The sequence below is a fragment of the Sebastes fasciatus genome, chromosome 1 (genome assembly GCF_043250625.1).
Source record: "Sebastes fasciatus isolate fSebFas1 chromosome 1, fSebFas1.pri, whole genome shotgun sequence".
Classification (NCBI taxonomy): domain Eukaryota; kingdom Metazoa; phylum Chordata; class Actinopteri; order Perciformes; family Sebastidae; genus Sebastes; species Sebastes fasciatus.
Window position 1 is genome coordinate 21611770 of NC_133795.1, and position 20286 is coordinate 21632055.

General features: G+C 40.3%; 3 protein-coding genes across 3 annotated transcripts in view; all 3 read right to left on the reverse strand.

The window, feature by feature from the left end:
- The window catches only part of LOC141768824 (nuclear factor 7, brain-like), a 94008-nt gene extending 79943 nt beyond the window's left edge, over window positions 1-14065 (reverse strand). The window contains exon 1 of the mRNA XM_074637221.1: window positions 12621-14065. Coding sequence (XP_074493322.1) covers window positions 12621-13979 — 1359 coding nt within the window. The 5' untranslated portion in view covers window positions 13980-14065. The remainder of the gene's footprint in view (window positions 1-12620) is intronic.
- LOC141768833 (zinc-binding protein A33-like) overlaps window positions 1-20286 on the reverse strand; it is a 275021-nt gene that overhangs the window by 82414 nt on the left and 172321 nt on the right. The gene's annotated exons all lie outside the window — the stretch shown is intronic.
- Window positions 15481-18963, reverse strand: LOC141768849 (uncharacterized). Its single transcript, XM_074637281.1, has 2 exons — window positions 17962-18963; window positions 15481-17852 (listed from the first exon to the last, which is right to left on the reverse strand). The coding sequence occupies exon 2, from the start codon at window positions 17833-17835 to the stop codon at window positions 17056-17058; it is 780 nt and encodes a 259-aa protein (XP_074493382.1). The 5' UTR covers window positions 17836-17852; window positions 17962-18963; the 3' UTR covers window positions 15481-17055.

A 20286-nucleotide genomic window follows, 5' to 3' on the forward strand; every position in this document is an offset into this window, starting at 1 on the left:
GCATTATGCTTAATCGGTTTTACGATTATGAGAGGGTCCTTGGAAAATGTTCTCCCCTGTAAGAGGTCCCTGGCCCCAAAAAGTTTGAGAATCCCTGATATATAAGACATAAATGTGGCAGCAAATAATCACATTTGAGAAGCTGGAAACAACAAATGTTTACTTGAAAAATTACTTTTTTAATTATTAGTTTATTGTCAAAATAGTTGCTGTTTAATGTTCCATCAATCGAGCAATCAATTAATCGATAAATCGTTTCAGCTCTAGTCACATAATTAATATGAATATTCAGTATGCGTTCATAATGGGAATATGATCCCTAGTGGGAAAATAAATCCTAACAAAATTTTATGGATCTTATAATTGAAGTTAATTTGGAAAATATTACTGTCAAAGTTGCACTAATGTCAGCTTTTTTAAAATAATTATTGATGAACTGCTTCTTTCAAAGAGGACGTCCATCATTTTGGAATGAAACCTTTCAATGGTGATTAACTCAAAACTTCTTAACAGTTGAAGAAAAACTTGGGAGTGCAGCACTGGGTCAGGAAACTCGGTGTCGGAAATGTTGAAGTAAAAAAAACAGATGCTCTTCAAGGATGGGACGAGTAGTCAATGAAAATAAAGAACAGTGACTGTCCAGCTTTCTTTGAATTATATAGTTTTGAACTGCATGTTTTCCAGCCCTTTGTAGTTCCTTCCTGTTTCCGTACACCATCATTTATTTTTTACCTCCTGATACTTTTATCGGTGGCTAAGACTTTGGACAAGTACTAACCAAGTCACAGTGTTGAGCCCCACACGGTCGCTCTCGGTTTATACCATTGGTTATTTATTAGGGTTCAAGCCCCGAAGGAGCCAGCATTAACTGTAGATGAAGTGCAAGTGCTTCCCAAAAAGTATGACCCCAATCGGCCAGATGGTGGCGCTGTATTAATACATAAAAACAGGATTTTGGGAAGGCCACGCCCATCACACCTTCAGGTTCAAACGACTTGAAATTTGACACATGTCCAGCTCCATGTGCTCTACAAAAAACCCTCAAGAAACACTAGTTCTAAGTCAGCCTGGCTAGTTATTTTTGTCTTTACTTATTCATCTGCCTTACACTTATTTTAATTTTATTTTAATTTTTGTTTTATTTTATTTTTTATTCTTTTTTTATTTTTTTTATATTTTTATATTATTATTATTTTTATGAGCATTATAATTCATATTAGCACATTATTCATCTTATCACTCTTTATACATATATTTTTGATAAGTCCATTGTCATTTTATTGTTTCAAGTTGGTAGCATTCTCATGTCATGTGACTCAGGTCACATGACCCCCTGATTAGATTTTAAATTTGAACACCTGTTCTCACCAAACTACACACCCTGATGAAGACCTGTTGAGCGGAAACGCGTTGGTGGGTGTTATCCACGTCTGAGTCTAAGGAGTTTTAATTCACAATCAGAATGCCTCGGATATTTTCCAGACTGCTATCCTATACCAAGGACTTCCTTTCAAAGTAAACTGGACAGTCAATCTTCTTTATTTTTATTTGACTTCTTAACAATGGTTCAAAACATTGAAGATCATCATGTGACCAGATTATTAGAAAACCAGATTGTGTACATTGACAGGGAATGGAAATGATTCTGTATGTGTACTTACAGTAAAACTAGCATTCATGTGGAGTTATTAGGCTGAAAATGACACTGAGTACTGTAGTAGTTTAAAAAGGCTTCATTGTTGGACTGTTTATCTTGATATCACTGTGTTACGTTTTAATTTGTGGATCGTCCTCCTTAATTTTCCGGGGGAAAGCGCTCTACTTATTTTATCAGTTCATTTATTTCTCAGCTGAAACTTTTATTGATAAAAAAAACACTTTAGGTTTTCTGCTTTTGTGCACTTCTTTAGACGAAACAGGCAAAGAAAGGGGGTAGATATTACGTGATCCTTGTACTTTAAGGTGGTTATCAGCTGTGTGGTGTCTCTACTGGACGCTGGAGCACTTTGTAAATATAGCAGAGCTCCAGGCTAGTTGTGAAGCGTTGCAGGTTTGTGATTTAACATGAGCGATGATGGGAGGGGAGAGCCGTAGCTTTCCCTCGGTGTGTTCTCCCTGAGGGGGGAAACATTTCATCGAGCTAACGGGGGGTTTCCATCCCACTTCAACATGTAATAATAATATCACCTAATTCATTTCACTCACTCTCGCCATCATTGTTGTTCTCGGTGCTCATTCATAATGTAAATAACTCGCATACAGGATTATTACTTAACTTCAGTGTTGCTATCAGGTACTTACTGTAGGTTTTACAGGCAGATTAAACCACCATTCATCTCCTTATGTGTCGCAAGCCGCTGAGTCGCTGCACTGATGCAATCGGGGATTAAGTGCCTTGCTTCACGGCACTTCAGCAGTAGATGAAAGAGCACTTCTCGTGCAGTTCCTTATGCTGATTTCTACAGCGTTTTTTGGGGCGTTAAAGCCGGCAACTTTTTGGTTGGTTGCCTGATTTTATTTTATTTTTCTTAGGCTCCTGCCACCCCGATGTTGCTTTTGACGACGAATGACTCCTGTTCTCACATCATCTTCATCAGGTTACAGTGGGTTTTATTAAAGGACACTTTGTGGAGGTTGTTGAGTGGCCTGCAGTACTTAATGGAAATGTGTTGACTTTTAACAAAGGGGGGTGGTGAGCAGGTAAAACGTTCTATATACATCATGTTTTACCTGAAAAAATAACTCAGACACATTTAAAGAAATTGTTCTGCACTGAAGGGGCACCACCCTCCTTTAACATTCTGGGAGAAAAGTCTGAAACTGTGTATATATTTACTGAGATTTACAGAAGAATAGCAGTTTACAAAAGTACAGTGTATTTCAGCAGATGTCTGTTTGTGGAAATGGAAGAAGGGTACTTGAAGAAAACATACTGTCGTGATTTATTGTCGCTTATTCATATTACTTATGGAACACACATAAAGACAAAATATATGTACATGAGATTTCTGACCTGTGTGGCGGACACTGTCTGTCCACCGCTCTTCTGTTTGAAACTTATTTATTCAACTGTACTTGTCACAGAGGGCAAAGGGTCCTCTGAAGATTTGCCTCTTTTATGGTTATTGTACGCAGATCTGGGACAAACTGGCACCGAAACACACACCGGTTTTGTTGGACTTGTCTGTCTCGGCGTCCACACCTGCCACAAGTTAATCCTCGTCTTTCTCAATGTCACATTCCTCCTCTTTGGCCATTTCACACCACTTACTGTGCATCCTTCATGTAAGCATTACTTTCAATTCAAAGGAGTAATGAAGGAGCTTGGTTTCCACTGTGACGGGCAGATACATTCAGAACAAAACAATTTTGCTCGAGGTTAGCATTAGAGTCTCCTCTTAAAAGGAGCAGAGTAGCTGTGCTTGGTGGTGTCTTCACCTCGGGGTCATTTTGTCCCAGGTCTGGTGATGTTCTGGTGGTTTTGGACAACAGTGAGTTGCCTTTAAAGTTAGACTTAGTTATCTGATAACGCCACTCCCAAACCGGGGTGACACTTGCCAAGGATGGTACATCTGCATTACGATAAATTCAGAAAACTAATCCACACCTTCAGTCCATCACTTGCAGATTTGTTTGTTTCTAGTTATAGAAACATTTGTGGAAGTCACTGTGGACATCTCGGAAACAATGTTACATTTTGATTTAACATGAAAATGGACAGTGTTCAGTCGGTATACTTTAACCTTATTCCAATTAATTGGTACCATAACCTTTTACCAAAGTGACTGTATTTTACACGGTGCAAAGCAGGTCTTTCTGCATTGTTTTGAATTAAAGGCGAGCATATAATTCAACAAATATGGTTTTGTTCCCCATCACTTCCATTGGAGGAGATAGCCATTATGAAGAGGAGGAATGATTATAGCAAACAGAACCTATTTTAATATTCAGATAAAAAAAAAAAAAAACTTCGAAAAATAAACAACCTATCCTATAGGACATTATGGAATCAGAAAAAATAAAAGTGAATATAGTTTGCGCAACCTAGGCGCCAGAACGTGCGTACGGTATTGTATGTTTCTGCAAACCATGGCATATGTTTAACGTCAACAAAACTACTTGGTTGAAGTTAAAATAATAACGTAATAACGTAATAACGTAATAACGTAACAACGTAACGTAACAACGCAACGTAACAACGCAACGTTACAACGTAACAACGAAACGTTACAACGTAACGTAACAACGTAACGTAACAACGTAACGTAACAACGTAACGTAACAACGTAACGTAACAACGTAACGTAACAACGTAAGGTAACGTAACAACGTAAGGCAACGTAACAATGTAACATGACAACGCAACGTAACAACACAACGCAACGCAACGAATGCAAAAAGAAAAAAGTCAACATTCAACATATCCGTGGATTGCAGAAATGTACAATGACTTTTCCCTGGTGACTGGGCTGAGTTTAGCCTTCTTGTATTCTAGACTACAGTTGTTTTGTTAAGCTACATCCAAGACCATGAATGGTATAAAAAATAAAAAGTAATCTAACTTTCAAACTGTCCACATATTTTTTTAAATAGTTTCACATTTACCGCTGATCTGATATAACTCCTTCTTTGGGTCCACCTACTGAGTTAAAACTTTTCTTCCATAAATGGTTTTATAACTAAAATCACATTTCATGACTTTTAGTGCATCTGCACAAATTGCAGCTAAAACAGAACAAACTCATCTCTGGCAAACGTTGCTGTGAGTTTGGAGTGTGGCTTCACGTGGCTAAGTCTTCCTTTAACTTGCCTGTTGTTGCCTTTAGTTTCTAATGTTCTCTTTTCTTAAAAAATGTATACGTAGGTGAATAAAACATATCAAAAGGTAGTCTGGGCAGACTTTTTGAAGATATATTGATATTGATTGGATAATATCACAACTACTACTACTACTACTAGGGAGATTTTATCAGATATAGCTTTAAGAGAGATTCATTTCAGTTAGTTTTTCTTATAAAGAAAAAGAAAAGTTTCCTGTAAATACCTTATGATTTATGTTTGGTTTGGGGTTTTTTGAATAAATGGGTTGATTATAAAATCAAAATGAAAAAAATCGGACCTTCTCTCACTTCTTTACATGCAAAATGATGCACCATTTCGTTTGAGGATTTTTTTTATAGAGTCATCACGTCCTCTCCAGTCGGATAGCAAATATCAGCTCATGTAAATATACCAACAAAAGCTTTTGAAAAGATTTGTATTTTTATTTCTCTCTTATTTAAGATGAAAGTCATCATCCTTTGCACATAATGTTATACCATTATTATGACAATGCTTATATTGGATAGGCATGTTTACATTTATTACTTGAGAAGATTATTCTGTAATTTCAGTTTTATTTCTAATGCGACAAAGTTTGATTATTTAAAATGCTAACATTACTGGAGCAGAGATGGGTTTTTGTTTGGTTTGGTTTTACTGTCCCACGCCAATTATATACCAATAACACCATGTTCTGTTAACAATGAAATGTCAATAAAAGTTAAAACTTCATTCTCCAACTTTGTTGTTTGTAACATTGTTTTTCATGGATGACACACATGCTCATTATTTGAGTAATTCAGTGATATCCAAATCTGTTCTCTTTCATTTCAGTCTTGAATCTTCATGCAGTCATAGCAACACAGTCGCCAGAAAAAATTGGCATTATACGTTTCTGCGATACCTTGAATGTCGATGTTTCAGATCCAAAAATATGTTTTATGAATGCGTTTCATATCAGCCTCATATTACGCTTGTAGATATACGCAAAATGACACGTGGTTAACGTGGTGTAACGTTTGGTTAGGTTTAGCCAAAAAAACTACTTGGTTAAAGCTGCAGTGGGTAGAATTGGGGCAAATTTGATTAAAAAAGTCATAAAACTATATCTTGACAGTAGTGCATGAGACAGTTAATTTGAAGAAAAAAAAATGATGTCTCTCTGTGTCTTCCGGCGTCCTCCGGTGCTCCTAATGGCATCTGCAAGATTTCACAGACCGGAGGAAAACAACCAATCAGATCCGAGCTGGAGCCTTTCCGTCTCTGAGCAGCTGTCAATCACTCGTGAACTCCAACCAAACGGTCAAACTAGGCAGCACTGATCAAATATGAATCAATATTCTGTTACTGCAATGCCTATTTCTCACTTCAAATATTTTCAGAAATATCTGGTAGTGCACTGTTTAGCCGGATGGGCAGGTGTCAGCAGCAAAGCAGCAGAACAAAAACACTGCCACATTTCCAACAGTATGATAATATTGCACTTCCTGTGCCTAGTCTGATAGTCTGTACTAATTATGTAGCCTATAAATAAGATATATTTTAATAAAATACAGTTATACCGACAGGATATAGAAGAGCACAGAGGCCGTTTTCATGCTGCGAGGCAGACGAGCGCTCGCGTCTGCCTGTTTATTCACCTGAGGAGCACAGTGAGACCCCGCGGATCCCAGCGGGACGTCAGGTGAGTAGGCGGTCCTTAATGTGGCCCAGGACACATTCACGTACACACTGCTAAAAGAATGTGGCCATATGTGACCCAGACCACCTCTGAATGTGGTCTGAGAGATCGGATCTCAATGCGTCTTGAGTGCCTTCACACCTGTACTTAGAGCTGTCCACTTGTGATCCGATCACTGAGGACGCATGTTAATAATTTCTGCAAGTTCATTAACAGTTTTGGGGCATCTGTGAGATTATGTGCAGTATAACTCTACCAGATGTGCATAATAAATCTGCCTTGTGATATTTTGCTGAAATACCACTTTAGGGATCTATATGCACCTCCTCTGGTGAAATGCAATATGTTCAACCACCTGCCCAGTAATGGGACTGGACAGACTGGCTCTGTAGATGATGATGCCTCCCAGCACCATTTCAATTTCATGGCAATTTAATGTGTCGTTTGGCGTTTTCATGAGAAACTTTCACTTTCCACCAAATGGATCATCACGTCAGCTTTCAGGCTTTTTCTTTCAGACTTTATCACATAGACACTATTTACCAAAGTTAAAGTTACCTATGTGGAGTTCACTAGTGCCACTAGGTTAGAAAGGTTTCTCATCTCCATTCTCACTGTTTTTTCCTGTTGTGATTCTGTCTGTGATGTTGGTGTTGATCAGCTACATCACTGATAGTGAGAACAGGTTTGCATTATTAGGTGCTCTCAGCAGTGAGGGACTAGGCACTGTTAGACTGGGGGAGGAGAGGTGAAGTTACTCTGCAGTGAATGACATTTTGTTACATTTGGTGCATAATGTATTGTTGATGCATTGTACCTGTTTACCTCCTAAGCTTACCTGTGCAGGTGGAAGGTTCCAGTCAGGTGAGGCTGGGAAGGTAAAATGCTAGTCTGAATTTAGCTACTTCTTGTGAAGCTGAAGATTTTATGTATTTAGTTTTTTTTTTGCCTCAGCTTAAGTTATTTTTGTTGAATATCTCAGGGTACATTTTTTTCTGTTTCATTCATATTTTTTGTTAATATATTTTTCACTAGCAAGGACCACAGGAATGTGATTTTAAAGGCTTAATGAAATGAGGAAGTATGGGATGTTGAGGAAGTGGTGGAGAAGATAGAGATCTTCTGAAAGGGAATCAGAAAGTTGTTGGACTGTTGTTGAGTTTTTCATTCCATATTCTCACATTTCATTCAATATATTCAGGATTTAATTCCATATATTCAGGATTTCATTCAATATATTCAGGATTTCATTCAATATATTCAGGATTTCATTCAATATATACAGGAATTCATTCCATATATTCAGAATTTCAATATTCTAAAATTTCACATTATATATATATATATATATATATATATATATAATTTATTTTTCTACTGCGGATAGCCGGAGGGTGTAGGGTCCCACTCACAACAAGAGTCAATACCAACAGGAGAATACGTTTAGCATTGGCAGAGAATTTGGGCACATTTTACTTGGGCGCTACCAACATAATCAGCTGTGCTGTTCATCCCACAAATGCATGCCAATTAGCATTGTAACAACAGAGAAATAATCCTTAATACTAATAATCTTTTTTTTCGAGTTTATAGAAATGATCATGCTCTTTATCTTTAACTGCTCTGTTCCACTGTCACACAGACCTTCAGTGGTGACATATTCACTTCATCCCCAGTGCCGATGTATGGAAACAGCTTCTCAGTGAAAGCGCGTGTGAAGGTGTGTATGTGTGTGTTAGTATCAGGATCAAAGAATGACAGCTTTCCTCTGTTCCAGTCCAGATTCACTCTGATCCTCTTGAACTTCTTCTGGACTACAAGATCAGTGGGTGGATCTGGTAGTGACCGTGCTGAGTATTTACCTCCATAGAACTGTATTCTCCATATTCGACACCGTATCCTTTCCTTCCTCCGGACAGACTCTGCTAACACACCCACTGTCCACTTTGTACTGTCTCCAACATCGACATCCCAGCTGTGAGTCCCAGAGTTAAAGCCCTTAGAGCCCAGGACAAACATGTGTGTATTAAACCTCTCTGGATTATCAGGAAGCTGCTGTTTCTCTCCTCGTCTCACACTGGTCAGATCTTCAGACAGGATGAGTACTGGATGAGCAGTGTTTGGGTCCAGAATCAGAGGAGTGTAGGAGACCATCTCCTTCATCTTGTTCCAGATGTTGAAGGTCAGGTTGCCCAGGTGTTTGACCTCGTCTATCAGAGCTCCTAAGAGCAGCTGTGGATCCTCCAGCAGGAGGCGCTGCTGGACTCTTTCCACTGCAGCCTTGTAGTTGTGCAGGAATGAGACGTCTTCAGCTCTCAGCTCCTCCTCTGTGGCTCTGACGGTGTCTGAAAGAGCTGCTATCTCTCTGCTCAGAGCCTCAACCTTCTCCTTCATCATCTGGCTCTTCTGCTCCTCTTCCTCCCTCAGAGCAGAGATCCTGGCCTCCTCTTCCTCTTCTAGAAACTGGTGAAGCTTCTTAAACTGCTCCTTAATCTTCCTCTCTGTGCTCCGGGCCTGTACCTTCATATGTTCTGCTGTTTGATCAGACTTCACTTTAACTTGTTCAAAAACCTTTAACTTCTCCTTTAAGGGCTCCAGAGTTTCCTGAAGTTCCTTCTTGTATTGTCGTGCAGCTTCATCGATGGGGCTGATTCTGTGGTTGGTGTGTTTTTCTGAATCTCTGCAGACGACACACACTGGCTGCTGATGGTCCAGACAGAAGAGTTTGAGTTTCTCAGAGTGCAGACTGCAGAGAGCCTCTGAAGCTCTCTGATCTCTCTCCTGTAAGAAGGACTCACACAGGTTCTTTAACACCCGGTTACAAGGTGGTTCAACCTTTGAAGATCTTCTCTTACAAAGTGGACACTCGCATGTTACTTTCTCTCTCCACCAGCTCTTCAGACAGTCTTTACAGAAGCTGTGGCTACATGACAGGAGAACAGAATCTCTAAAGACGTCATGACAGACCGGACAGCAGAGATCCTCCTCTGATCTGGAAGCCATTTTATCTCTGAGTGAAGCTGAAAACACAGTAGACAGAAAGTTCAGTCAGTCATGGCTCCCCTCCCTCCTACTGCGGTCAAGCCAGCCCCCACGTTGTTTTGCGGTACGTGTATATCCTAGGCATTACGAAAAGAGCGTGTAGGAATTGACTTTAAAATAAAAGCAACGTTCTGATGAAGGTGATGGGCCATTCAGATTCATTCAAGTGGTCAGTCAGTCTGTCAATAATAAATAAATAAATAACTGAATGAATAAATAATTTCAGATTAGAATTAAAGGGAAACTGTCTTTCAAAATTAAAACCCTTTAAAAATCTTATATGTGGGCTATCTTCCCTCTAAATTCAGATCAGAATTAAAAGGACACGACCAACTATCACAAACTAATTTCACAACAGAATAATAGTAGACCACCTTAGAGTATCACTCCATCACTATCAGGCATATATGTATGTATATGTATTAATTTATTTTTACTTATTTATGTATTTATTTGTTTAATCATTTTATTCATTCATTTATTTTTTATTGACAGACTGACTGACCTCTTGAATGAATCTGAAATGTCCCATCACGTTCATCGCAACGGTGCTTTTATTTTGAAGGCCTATCACGTTCATCAGAACGGTGCTTTTATTTTGAAGTCAGTTCCTACACGCTGTTACCGTAATGCCTAGGATATACAAGGACCTGCAAAACAACGTAGCGGCTGGCTTGACCACAGCTCCCTCCTCTACTAGCTTCACTGACATTTACCTTCAGTTTGAGTCGTGTTTTTAGTCAAACTCACCTTCAGTGTGTGGAGCGTCAGCAGGTTGAAGCAGCAGTGTTGTAGTTTTCCACTTTTCTCTCCTGTAGATGAACTCACTCAGATGAAGTTGTTAGTTTGTTCTGAAGGTGAATCTGATCGTCTGGTTTTCAGTCTGTGTGACTCTCTTTAGTGAGGAAGAATAACAAACTCTTTCCTGGTTTATCAGGTGAGTCTGGTGAGGGGTGGAGCTTTAGTCAGATCTCCTCTGCTGAATGTTGCTGCACACAGAGGAGTGACTCATCCAAAGTCCTGATTCATTGCAGGACATGTAGACTGATAGTGTGCAGCAGGCTGTTGCAACAGTTATGTTTATGTGAAGAATCGCTTCCAAACAGATCATCTCCTGAATCAGAAGGATGGATCTACAGTTCTGGATCCATGGTGAGTTGATTATTTGGTTTAATCGAAGGTAGAGAAAAAAATATTCCTCAAATTTTCCATAGTCCCCCTTTCTTATATTCATGGCACCCCTTAATGAAGTTAACAAGTTAACTTAGGCCCAATTCCAAAACACCTCTTACACCCTCTCCTTAACCACTTCCACTTCGTTCAGGTGGAGGGTCCGCCATATTAAGTGCCACCCCAAACCAATTAGCGGGGAGTGGAAGTGGGTTATAAAAACCCTCCAATAGCAAGTCTACATGGATGCCGACTTAACCAGCTGCTCTTACTGACTAAGTGCAACGCTGTTTTTTGTCCGTCATGAAACATGCTCCAATGTAAGTTCCATGTGACTACCGTTACAAACATTTACTCTTAAACTGCTCAAACTAAGAGACATTTAATTCATTCTACTTTATTGTCATACAGACGTTATCAACTTAAAGTAAATATTGCATATTGTATTTAGGATCAAATATATCCTTGTCTAGTCTAGAAAATGGTAGACAGGTTCATTTAATAATAAAGTGTTGTATATTGTATAGTGTATATACTGTGTTTATATATATATATATGCACCTAATGATAGACCCTATTTTTCATCATTATTTGCACTCTTGTTATACTATATACTGTATGTATCTAGAATGGGAGCAAAACATAACTCAATCTCGCCCCGGGGATCAATAAAGTATTTCTGATTCTGATATTTTTTTTTCATTTCCTTGCTTTAGAGAGGGAAGTTAGTCCCAAAGCTTGCCACTGCATTTATATCCTCCACCTTAAAGAAGGTGCTTCATTTAGCTGTGAGTGTGACTACAAACGCAGATCCGGAGGGTGTAGGGTCCAGATTGGAACTGGGCTTTTGGTTTGGGAGCAGGGCCACGCCTCAACCACCCACCTACCTGGTCATCCCATTCTGTCCTGTTTGTTGCTCACTGCGTTAAGAGTTCTCATTGAGAACGAGTCGTGTTAAAGTGAACTAGAAACGAGTATATCAACAGTAAAAACATGTCTAAAAATATCTCTTCTAAATAAAATTCATCAAGAAAAGTCTATATGTGGTTTTGTCCATGAGGGCTGCTGCTCCTCCGGCTTTCTTATGTTTGGAAAATGTCACCTGAACTGGTTGTTGCATCAAATAGAGAATTGTACATATATTTTTGGATGATTACATATATTGTATAAATTGTTAACATTTCATGTAATTAAACATTGATTTTAATGTTTTGAATAATCTGGAATAATCTGGACTACAATTTAAAATAAAGTTTGTTGGTGAACAATGATTGGCTGCTCAAACATGCAGTTATTGATGAACTGATTCTTTTTTCTTTATTTGGATCTCATCAACTTCTACAAAGTCTTTGCTGGTCTTCATGGCTCCACACACACAAGTCAAAATAATCAAAATGAACAACAATTTACAGTAAAATGACACAGTATCGATAAAAAAAGAAAAGAGCAAACGAACCAAAGAGAAAGATCAGAGATACTGAGTGAAATTATTTTACAAAAACAAAACCCTTTCTTTCTCTCTTATTGTTTCTAAATGTAGCACTTGAAGCAGTTTAGCATATTTAATTAAAATCATGTACTTGCATAATTATTGCAATTTTTGGGTTGTATCCATATGGTTGAATGCACTTATTGTAAGTCACTTTGGATAAAAGTGTCAGCTAAATGAATGTAATGTAATTTAATAAAGGTCGACAACAGAAACAAAAAGCAGATTGTCAAACTAAATAATAAAAAGAAAATAAAAACATAATAAAACAATACCTGAAACAAAAATAAACATATCTTTGGAATAATGAGTCAGCAGGAGGACAGGTGCAGCTTAAATTCAGAGAGTTTCCCCCTTAAGAAATAAATATGATCATGCTCTTTATCTTTAACTGCTCTGTTCCACTGTCACACAGACCTTCAGTGGTAATATATTCAGTTTACCAGCAGTGTTAATGAATGGAAACAGCTTCTCAGTGAAAGTGTGTGTGAAGGTGTGTATGTGTGTGTTAGTATCAGGATCAGAGAACGACAGCTTTCCTCTGTTCCAGTCCAGATTCACTCGGATCCTCTGGAGCTTCTTCTTGACTCTGAGATCAGTGGATGGATCTGATGGTGAATGTGCTGAGTATTTACCTTCACTGAACCCTATTATCCATAATCCAGACTGTATGTATCCCTTCCTCTGGACAGACTCTGCTAACACACCCAGTAACCAGTCTGTACTGTCTCCAATCTCGACATCCCAACTGTGAGTCCCAGAGTTAAAGCCCTCAGAGCCCAGGACAGACCAGAGTTTATCAAACCTCTCTGGATTACCAGGAAGCTGCTGTTCCTCTCCTCCTCTCACACTGGTCAGATCTTCAGACAGGATGAGTTCTGGATAAGCAGTGTTTGGATCCAGAATCAGAAGAGTGTAGGAGACCATCTCCTTCATCTTGTTCCAGATGTTGAAGGTCAGGTTGCCCAGGTGTTTGGCCTCGTCTATCAGAGCTCCTGAGAGCAGCTGTGGATCCTCCAGCAGGGGGCGCTGCTGGACTCTTTCCACTGCAGCCTTGTAGTTGTGCAGGAATGAGACGTCTTCAGCTCTCAGCTCCTCCTCTGTGGCTCTGATTGTGTCTGAAAGAGCTGCTATCTCTCTGCTCAGAGCCTCCATCTTCTCCTTCATCATCTGACTCTTCTGCTCCTCTTCCTCCCTCAGAGCAGAGATCCTGGCCTCCTCTTCCTCTTCTAGAAACTGGTGAAGCTTCTTAAACTGCTCCTTAATCTGACTCTCTGTGCGTCGAGCCTGGACCTTCATGTGTTCTGCTGTTTGATCAGACTTCACTTTAACTTGTTCAAAAACCTTTAACTTCTCCTTTAAGGGCTCCAGAGTTTCCTGAAGTTCCTTCTTGTGTTGTCGTGCAGCTTCATCGATGGGTCTGAATCTGTGGTTGGTGTGTTTTTCTGAATCTCTGCAGACGACACACACTGGCTGCTGATGGTCCAGACAGAAGAGTTTGAGTTTCTCAGAGTGCAGACTGCAGAGAGCCTCTGAAGCTCTCTGATCTCTCTCCAGTAAGAAGGCCTCACACAGGTTCTTTAACACCCGGTGACAAGGTGGTTCAAACTTTGAAGATCTTCTCTTACAAATTGGACACTCGCATGTCTGTTTCTCTCTCCACCAGCTCTTCAGACAGTCTTTACAGAAGCTGTGGCTACATGACAGAAGAACAGGATCTCTAAAGATGTCATGACAGACCGGACAGCAGAGATCCTCCTCTGATCTGGAAGCCATTTAGTCTCTGAGTGAAGCTGAAAACACAGCAGACAGAAAGTACAGTCAGTCATGGCTCCCCTCCCTCCTACTGCGGACAAGCCAGCCCCCACGTTGTTTTGCGGTACGTGTATATCCAAGGCATTACGGTAAGAGGGCGTAGGAATTGATTTCAATATAAAAGCACCGTTCTGATGAACGTGATATGCCTTCAAAATAAAAGCACCGTTCTGATGAACGTGATATGCCTTCAAAATAAAAGCACCATTCTGATGAACGTGATGGGCCATTCAGATTCATTATAATCTCATATATGAGCTATCTTCCCTCTAAATTCAGACTGGAATTCTACATCATAATGTCCTGATAGTGACAAAGTGGTACTCTAAGGTGGTTTACTATTATTTTGTTGTGAAATTAGTTTGTGATAGTTGGTCGGGTCCTTTTAATTTTGATCTGAATTTAGAGGGAAGATAGCCCACATGTAAGATTTTTAAAGGGCTTTAATTTTGAAATTCTACATCAGAATCTATTAATATTCAATAAGTGACACTCTGAGGTGGTCTACTGTCATCCTGAGGTGAAATTGGTCCGTGATAGTGGACAGTTTCCTTTAATCAATTCTATCTATCTCAAGTGAAATTAGGCACTGTGTGAGGTGGTAAACTGTAATTTAGAAGTTTAGATCAGTCTTTTTAAATGTATTATTTAATATTAAGTTTGACTAAGTATTTATACAATTGGAATAAGATTTTTCTCTGACCTACATTTTGGAGGTGGTTGTTTTTATTTTTTAAATTATCATTCATTTCATTTAGTCTTTCATATGTATTTATTTTGTTTCATTTATTTTTTACTTATGTATTTATTTGTTTAATCATTTTATTCATTCATTTATTTGTTATTGACAGACTGACTGACCTCTTCAATGAATCTGAAATGTCCCATCACGTTCATCACAACAGTGCTTTTATTTTTGAAGTCAGTTCCTACACGCTCTTACCGTAATGCCTAGGATATACAAGGACCTGCAAAACAACGTAGCGGCTGGCTTGACCACAGCTCCCTCCTCTACTAGCTTCACTGACATTTACTTTCAGTTTGAGTCGTGTTTTTAGTCAAACTCACCTTCAGTGTGTGGAGCGTCAGCAGGTTGAAGCAGCAGTGTTGTAGTTTTCCACTTTTCTCTCCTGTAGATGAACTCACTCAGATGAAGTTGTTAGTTTGTTCTGAAGGTGAATCTGATCGTCTGGTTTTCAGTCTGTGTGACTCTCTTTAGTGAGGAAGAATAACAAACTGTTTCCTGGTTTGTCTGGTTTATCAGGTGAGTCTGGTGAGGGTGGAGCTTTAGTCAGATCTCCTCTGCTTAATGTTGCTGCACACAGAGGAGTGACTCATCTAAAGTCCTGATTCATTGTAGGATATGTAGACTGATGGTGTGCAGCAGGGATGTCACGGTACCAGAAATCTGGTAGTCAATAACAATACCAGTGAATTTACACGATTCTCGATACCAATTCGATACCACAGTAAAAAAAACAATAAATCCCATGTAATTCAACACGCACTCCTTTATTAAAACATTTGAACATTGTAAAAAACATAGGCATGTAGCCTTTAAGTAATAAACAATAAGAAACGTCTATTAACATTGAAAAACAGAACAGAGGCATGTAGCCTTCAAGTATTTAAAACACACAATATTGTCTGGATGTCTGTCTTTGAGGTGCTTTGCTAAATTGGAAGTATTTCCTCCTTTGGAAAGAAAAGTACGACGGCACCGTTACTGCACCGCATACTGGTTTTTGTGAATCTATTAATACTCCTTGTAAATCCGCCTCTAACGCAAAGTACTTCCATACCCGACTCTTGCTATTTGTTTTCTGAGGCGGACGTTATCAACTTAAAGTAAATACATTGTATTTAGGATCAAATATATCCTAGTCTAGAAAATAGTAGACATGTTCATTTGATTATAAAGTGTTGTATATTTAAACATGTGTGTGTACTGTATATATATAACGGGATCTGCAAGATTTCAGACCGGAGGAAAACAAGCAGTAAGAGCTGATCAAATATTAATCAATATTCTGTTACGTTAATGCCTATTTCTCGCCTCAAATGTTTTCAGAATCATCTTGTAGTGTACGGTTTAGCTGTAAAATGAGAAAGTTTCTGACGCAGCCACCATTGTGGAATCTGGTGAAGGAACGCCAAGTTGCGGTCACGTGACCGGAGCACAGCCAATAAGAACGCTCTCTCCATGAAATGACCTGTGATTGGTCAAAGACTCCTGTCAAGGGCCAGATATTTTAAAGCCTGAAAACAGAGCCATGAGGAGGTGCTGCAGTCTAGTTTTCTCTCAGAACACTTGAATTACAATATGCTGAAAGGTTATTATGGAGTTTTTGCCCACTGATGCCAAAAATATTCTGCCTACTGCCACTTGAAAAAATAAACATCATGACTATGATCATGCTCTTTATCTTTAACTGCTCTGTTCCACTGTCACACAGACCTTCAGTGGTGATATATTCAGTTTATCATCAGTGTTAATGTATGGAAACAGCTTCTCAGTGAAAGTGTGTGTGAAGGTGTGTATGTGTGTGTTAGTATCAGGATCAGAGAACGACAGCTTTCCTCTGTTCCAGTCCAGATTCACTCTGATCCTCTGGAGCTTCTTCTGGACTATGAGATCAGTGGATGGATCTGGTGGTGACCATGCTAAGTATTTACCTCCAAAGAACTCTATTCTCCATAATCCAGACTGTGTGAGTCCCTTCCTCTGGACAGACTCTGCTAACACACCCAGTTCCCGTAATGTATTGTCTCCAACCTCGACATCCCAGCTGTGAGTCTCAGAGTTAAAGCCCTCAGAGCCCAGGACAGAGATGTGTTTATTAAACCTCTCTGGATTATCAGGAAGCTGTTGTTTCTCTCCTCCTCTCACACTGGTCAGATCTTCAGACAGGATGAGTTTTGGATGAGCAGTGTTTGGATCCAGAATCAGAGGAGTATAGGAGACCATCTCCTTCATCTTGTTCCAGATGTTGAAGGTCAGGTTGCCCAGGTGTTTGGCCTTGTCTATCAGAGCTCCTTAGAGCAGCTGTGGATCCTCCAGCAGGGGGCGCTGCTGGACTCTTTCCACTGCAGCCTTGTAGTTGTGCAGGAATGAGACGTCTTCAGCTCTCAGCTCCTCCTCTGTGGCTCTGATTGTGTCTGAAAGAGCTGCTATCTCTCTGCTCAGAGCCTCCATCTTCTCCTTCATCATCTGACTCTTCTGCTCCTCTTCCTCCCTCAGAGCAGAGATCCTGTCCTCCTCTTCCTCTTCTAGAAACTGGTGAAGCTTCTTAAACTGCTCCTTAATCTTCCTCTCTGTGCTTCGGGCCTGGACCTTCATGTGTTCTGCTGTTTGATCAGACTTCACTTTAACTTGTTCAAAAACCTTTAACTTCTCCTTTAAGGGCTCCAGAGTTTCCTGAAGTTTCTTCTTGTGTTGTCGTGCAGCTTCATCGATGGGTCTGAATCTGTGGTTGGTGTGTTTTTCTGAATCTCTGCAGATGTGACACACTGGCTGCTGATGGTCCAGACAGAAGAGTTTGAGTTTCTCAGAGTGCAGACTGCAGAGAGCCTCTGAAGCTCTCTGATCTCTCTCCTGTAAGAAGGCCGCACACAGGTTCTTTAAGGCCCGGTTACAAGGTGGTTCAACCTTTGAAGATCTTCTCTTACAAACTGGACACTCACGTGTTGGTTTCTCTCTCCACCAGTTCTTCAGACAGTCTTTACAGAAGCTGTGGCTACATGACAGGACAACAGGATCTCTAAAGACGTCATGACAGACCGGACAGCAGAGATCCTCCTCTGATCTTGAAGCCATTTAGTCTCTGAGTGAAGCTGAAAACACAGCAGACAGAAAGTACAGTCAGTCATGGCTCCCCTCCCTCCTCTACTAGCTTCACTGACATTTACTTTCACTTTGAGTCGTGTTTTTATTCAAACTCACCTTCAGTGTGTGGAGCGTCAGCAGGTTGAAGCAGCAGTGTTGTAGTTTTCCACTTTTCTCTCCTGTAGATGAACTCACTCAGATGAAGTTGTTAGTTTGTTCTGAAGGTGAATCTGATCGTCTGGTTTTCAGTCTGTGTGCCTCTCTTTAGTGAGGAAGAATAACAAACTCTTTCCTGGTTTGTCTGGTTTATCAGGTGAGTCTGGTGAGGGTGGAGCTTTAGTCAGACTTCCTCTGCTGAATGTTGCTGCACACAGAGGTGTGTCTCATCTAAAGTCCTGATTCATTGCAGGACATGTAGACTGATAGTTTGCAGCAGGCTGTTGCAACAGTTAAGTTAATGAGAAGAATGGCTTCCAAACAGATCATCTCCTGAATCAGAAGGATGGATCTACAGTTCTGGATCCATGGTGAGTTGATTATTTGGTTTAATCGAAGGTAGGGAAAAAAATATTTCTAAAATGTTCCATAGTCCCCCTTTCTTATATTCATGGCACCCCTTAATGAAGTCAACAAGTTAACTTAGGCCCAATTCCAAACCCCTACACCCTCTCCTTAACCACTTCCACTTCGTTCAGGTGGAGGGTCCGCCATATTAAGTGCCACCTCAAACCAATTAGCGGGGAGTGGAAGTGGGTTATAAAACCCTCCAATAGCAAGTCTACATGGATGACGACTTAACCAGCTGCTCTTACTGACTAAGTGCAACGCTGTTTTTTTTTTCGTCATGGAACATGCTCCAATGTAAGTTCCATGTGACTACCGTTACAAACATTTACTCTTAAAATGCTCAAACTAAGAGAGACATTTAATTTGTTCTACTTTATCGTCATACAGACGTTATCAACTTAAAGTAAATATTTTTTATTTTTTATTTAGCGAATGCAAAGTCCTTGAGCCATGCAGTTGCCTCCTGGTCTGCTGTATGGAGGGTGACTAACCCTCCTTTTAGACTGTGGAGCGGGCAAGCTTCAATGATGCGTTCCATTGTTTGCACCTCTCCACAGGCACACAATGGGCTTGGGCTGCTGCCCCATTTGTGAAGGCTGGCCAAGCAGGGTCCATGTCCGGACCTGAATCTATTAAGAGTTGACCACTGTATCCTTGGCAGGTAGGTGCCAGGGACCTGTTGGGTGGGGTCTGACACCAGATGTTTGTTTGGGACATCCTTGGACTCCCATTCCTTTTCCCAAGCTGATTGGGTGATGAAGTCGGCTGGTGGGGTATTCTTCCATATCGGTCGTCTAGATGGAAGACGGGCAGTGGGTGGGTTGAAGATGTCTGCATGGATTGGTAGATGGGGAGAGTCTTCGACCTTTTGAAGCATCCTTTGAGTAGATGCTACTCGCCGGATATGTGGGGGGGTTATATTGGATAGGACAGGGAGCCAGGGGAGTGGTGTTGAACGAATAGTCCCGCTTATGATTCGCATGGTTGTGTTGAGCTGGGTGTCCACATGGTGTGTATGGGGTGACCTGGACCAAACAGGGGCACAGTATTCTGCTGCAGAGTAAGCAAGGGCCAGTGCCGAGGTGCGCAATGTGGGGGCTGCTGCCCCCCATTTTGAGCCAGCGAGCTTACAGAGCAGGTTGTTTCTAGTCTTCACCTTAGCTGCCGTTCCTTTCAGGTGTTCCTTGAAGGATAGGGTCCTGTCAAGCGTCACTCCCAGGTAAGTTGGGTTGAGGGCGTGCTTCAGCTTAAGTCCGCTGAGTTGGATATTTAGCTCTGAAGCAGCTTTTGCGTTGTTGAGGTGGAATACACTGGAGACTGTTTTAGCGGGGCTTGGTTTTAGGCGCCAGGTTTTGCAGTACTGGTCCAGCTTTGCGAGGTCTTCTGTGAGCACCTGTTCCAGAGAGTCAAAGTCTGGGGATGGCAATGGATCAGCGTTCACGTCGCGCCTCCCGTCAGTACCCAGGCCCGCCTGGGGAAGCCAATGATCCTACCAGCAGACTAAATTCCAAGAGACAACGCCTGAGAGCCAAATCGAAGAATCTTAGTCACAGTCCCCAAGCCGAAAGCAGTAACCACAAACAGCCCCAAGTAAATATTGTATATTGTATTTAGGATCAAATATACCCTTGTCTATAGTCTAGAAAATGGTAGACATGTTCATTTGATTATAAATTGTTGTATATTGTATAGTGTATATACTGTGTATATATATATATATATATATATATATATATATATATATATATATATATATATATGCACCTAATGATAGACCCTATTTTTCATCATTATTTGCACTCTTGTTATACTATATACTGTATGTATCTAGAATGGGAGCAAAACATAACTCAATCTCGCCCTGGGGATCAATAA

What these genes read in the sequence shown, in the direction of transcription:
- LOC141768849 (XM_074637281.1), bottom strand. Translation starts at nt 17,835, where the DNA reads ATGGCTTCAAGATCAGAGGAGGATCTCTGCTGTCCGGTCTGTCATGAC.